The sequence below is a fragment of the Rhagoletis pomonella genome, unplaced genomic scaffold, assembly GCF_013731165.1.
Source record: "Rhagoletis pomonella isolate Grant_MI unplaced genomic scaffold, Rhpom_1.0 Rhpom_scaffold_00002, whole genome shotgun sequence".
Lineage (NCBI taxonomy): Eukaryota > Metazoa > Arthropoda > Insecta > Diptera > Tephritidae > Rhagoletis > Rhagoletis pomonella.
This window is the reverse complement of record NW_023458556.1, coordinates 1825423-1829937: the sequence shown is the minus strand read 5'-3', so window position 1 is coordinate 1829937 and position 4515 is coordinate 1825423. Positions and strand designations below refer to the sequence as shown.

Sequence of the window (4515 nt, the reverse complement as noted above, 5' to 3'; positions counted from 1 at the left end):
TTTTTTTTTTGTTAGCAAATGTTTAATGTTCGAAACTTAGATTGACTCTAAACTCCTGCTCGCGTTAAAGAGTTTGGGGTGCAAATGTGAGCTAGGTCGTATGGTAATGATTTTTTTATAGAGAATTTTATGTAGATGAAACTAAGTACATATTTTTTTTAAATGCATTTCCTGTCTACAAAGTTCTTAAGAGCTAAGCGAGAAAAAGTCCAACTAGAGCCTAGCTAACATAGTGGGGTGTTGGGGTGTGGGTGTATGTGTGAACGGTAGTACTCACTTTTCACTGTATTCGTCCATGTGTGCGTACGACTGCACCGAGTTCTCCTCAATCAGAAATTTGACGCGCTGATAGAAGGATGCGGTCACGGAGGGTGGCTGCTTGCGCAGCAGCACCTCCACAGGGTCGTTGGAAGACAGGCACATGATATGCTCCGCGCAGGCGGGGTGCGAGCAGCACTCGCTGTCCGAACAATCCGTCATTCCGTCTGAAAAGAGAAAAGAGAAAAGACGACAGCAATGAGTAAGAGCAACGGCTGAAAAACGGTGATGGGGGAGGGTGAGTGTAACGAACAAAAAGGAAATGCCGATCAATCAACTTAATTGACACTTGTAACTGAGGCCGATACGGTTCGGGTTGGCTTGTTGATGGTGGTAGAAGGTGGTCGGAACGCGAGAGGAGAACGCATAAAACGGGACTAATGAGCCGTGTGTTCGGACGCATAGCAACGCACCAACGCACTTCACATCTGTGCTGATAGAATTTCAAATTAGCATAAATAAAAACAGGCTTCCGCACCTCCACTGATTTGAACTGGCGCTTAATTCGCCAACCAGTGGCTTTTTTTCGTCGCGACGAGAAATTGAAATTTAACTCTTCTTAACACATTTCAACGCACTTTGCCCGCGTATGTGGCGGATAATGAAGCAGGCGCCACTACAAATATATTCATATCCACGTCCCATTATTGTTTCTCAGATCTTCAACATACATATTGCCTTTGCTTTGCCGCACACACACACACACACACATGGCTACCGGCTGGCGCACTTTCTTTGATCCTTGCAAATGTCTTGGGCTTTCGTCTCGATTCCTTTCCTCAGCTGGAGTGCGCACTCCAGGATTTGTAGTGCTGCAAATATTGAAACATTTTCAAGTGACGCTCGAGCTGCTTCTGTTGTTTTCTTGTTTTCCTGTTTCCCAGATTGCGTTCAGTTTGCCTTTGCCCTCTACCCCGTACCCCGTCCATTCATTCATTCGCGCTGCGACAATGGCGACAGTAAAGGCATAAAAGCACCAACAAAATGTGAATGCTAAGTGGCTATACGCTTTTAAGTTGATTTCAATATCCGTTTATTTCCTCTTCCCCGTCTGCTTCAACCCACAGGCGACCCGTCGCTTGCTCCTCTGCATCATTCATGTCTCGGTCGCATTCACAGGTAGAACTCGTAATGTTTTATGACACTTCAGGCTTACTTCCTTCCTTCCGTTCGCATTTTTTTATTATTCCATTCCTTTTACATTTGTGGATTGCTGTGTAAGGCAGGCATTTTTGTTGCTGCTTTGGTTGCCTTTGCTGTTGTTGTCCAACTAAACGAATTGTTTATAATCAAACTGCATTGACGACCGAAGAAAAATAAATACAGCGTACATATTTAAGTGCATACGTACGTAGATTTGTGGCGAATTATTTATGTACATTTGTATGCATGTAAAAGGAGATCCTCTTCCTGCTGCAAATTGTCGCTGAATCGGTGATTTGAGTTGCTGGTAGATACTCGTTTGCAGCGAGGGTGGGGGTTCCGGATATGCTTCCGTGAATTGGATTAGTGTGGAAGTGCACACATATGTTTCACAGTACTGCCAAAAAGACAGCTTGATTGAATACGTAAATACGCAAATAAAGTAGAGGAAGTTGAGCGAACGCATGCTGCTTGTACTCCTCCAAGACTGTTGGAAAGAATGTCTGTGATGAGATATTCGATCGAAGGTATTTTCTGAACTCATCGTTCAGCATACCATTACCGCTGCCAAGTAATTCTGGGACAGTTTTTATATGGGGGATGGAATATTTTCAAACCGAACTGATCCCAGAAAAAGTAAGAAATTGAGGCGAAGATCGAAGAGCGTATTTTCTTTTCTGGAGCATAGAGGTAAACCTAACATATTTTAAAAGATTAGGAAGATGCCTTTCAATCTAACAAACCCGTAGTTTGCTTCATAAAGCTATTGGAGAAAAATTCGTAAAAAAAAAATTAAAACCTAATATTACGACGCATGAGTTTTGCGGTACGATACAACAGAAACAAAAGGACAAAAATAAGAAGAAGATAGCGTCAACGGTAGCCGGCCTTTTTCGGCATGCTCCATTATGATGAAATAGTTTTTTCGATTGCAGAAACCAAGACGGCAATGATTTTCATATTTAATTTACCTACACAGATCTAATACGGAGATTTGCGACGATAAGTATTAACATCGTAATGAAATTTTTTCTGCTCTTAAATTGGAGCAGTCGCACGAACCCTCCAAATAAACGGATATGGACATTTTTGCTCTGAAGTGACGTGACATTTATATGACAAAATTTAAAAAAATCTAATGAACAAGTCAACATTTTAAAAAGGTTTGCTATATTTGTATACAGAGAAATTAAATAGTCCTTAATTCTGTAAAAAATGAAAACAATTGATAGCAATGCGCTGGTGTGACGTGAAAAAAAAACAATGGATTTGGACTTGGTTTGCAAAGTTACAAATTTCTCTGAATTGGGCAAGACGATGTTTTTTGTAATTTTTAAAGTATCTAAGGTTTATTATCGAGGTTTTAAATGTTAACATCTTTCCTGTTTTTATTATGGGCATGACGTTACTAAAAACTGTATTGAAAATTGGTTTGTTAATATTGTTTTTAAAAGAATTTTTAATGCAAACAAAACCTGAATTTTATGTCGAATATATTTTTTATTTTCACTTCACCGCCACCTAGCGGTTCTATTTTTTTTACAAATCTATGTCTCACTGTCTTTAAATTAAATGTGCCAAATATGAAACAAATCGGCTTTTTTAAATATCTCGACCCTGGCTCCACCAAGCACCCATTTGCAATAGGCAATTTTTACAGAAAAGATTATAACACCGCGCGACAGTAAAATTTACACAAACACAAAAAAACTAAAATACTCGCGAATATGTCTGACATCAGAAATTCTTTTAAAAAGACTTTAACATTTCAAAGATATATGTAATTACTTGATTGAAAAAATCCATACCAGAAGAGGATACCAAATGAAATATAAAATTCTATAAAAATGGAAAATATTTACTTTTTTCGTGCACAAGGACGAATATTAAAAATGTACTTTTAAAATTTTATCCTTGAATATCCTTAAAAATTTTCATTATTTATTTAACAAAAAATAAAATAAAAATATGCCTTAACGAAACGTCCATATCCTCGAATTTCGTCCTTCTAAATTTGTTAGTTGAGGATATAAAATTTAGTAAAAGGCATTTTCAAAATATCTTCGTCCTTGTGAACGAAAAAATTGTATTTCTAAAAAAATTTTCTCTTTCATTTGGTAGTCATATCATTACTCTGTATTTCACTAATTTTTTTTTTTAATACTTTTTTGGAATGCACATATCGCTAGCTTAGAGCGAAAAGTTGCTAAGTCCCATTTCACAAATTTTACAGGAGAGAAAAAGACTTTTTATAGCCATTTTCTTCAAGTACTTCGCAAAACTTTGAATACAGCATTTCGTACTATTTTGGCTTTGCTGTATTCTCGGTGCTTCTTTTTTCGAAACAATGGCTGCATTTCTTTATTCATTCTGAACGTTTTTATTTATTTATTCTTTAGAACGTTCCTGATGATATGTTGACGTACATTTCAAACGCATTCTGTTTATTCCGGCTGTGAAATGGGATTATCCGGAATGTATAAAGAAACGCAGCCAATGAATTTTATATTTCTCTATCTATAGAAGTAAACTCGGCAACTTTTCACTTTAAGCAAGCGATGTGTATCTCTGAAATTTCAAAGTCTTTAAAAAAAAACAACAAAAAAGCCTAACGTCAGAGAGAAAGAATAAAAACACAGTTTTATACATCGTGGAATTATACAAGGTGTTGTACGTAGTGACAGCTCATGTCGACGGCTCCCTTACAAAAGGTTGTAATATGGAAGCACGAGAGAAACGGGAAGAAAAAAAGCCCGCTTTGCGAAGTAGTACGAAATTTGGTACTATTTTTCATATCAAATTTTGCATATAAATAGTTACAAACGGTATATTATGATAAGCTAAATTCGCGAAAGTGTATATATAACGTAGTACTTATGCAATAAATGGTATGCAACCTCCCAGGGTGGTCACCGGTTTAAAAAATCAGATTCCACTTTAATTTAGGGAATTAGATAATTCAAATATGTATCACAGTAAAAGTAAGAAAATGTAATAAAACATTGAGAAATACATAGTTTAGGAAGAGCCTGCCTGAAACTATACAAAAAAGCA

General features: G+C 37.0%; 1 protein-coding gene across 1 annotated transcript in view; it reads right to left on the bottom strand.

Moving 5' to 3' along the window:
- LOC118732419 (teneurin-a-like) overlaps positions 1 to 4515 on the bottom strand; it is a gene marked incomplete in the record, with an annotated part of 439680 nt that continues 435165 nt past the window's right edge. Inside the window, 1 exon segment of the mRNA XM_036461555.1 lies at positions 1 to 485. Coding sequence (XP_036317448.1) covers positions 274 to 485 — 212 coding nt within the window.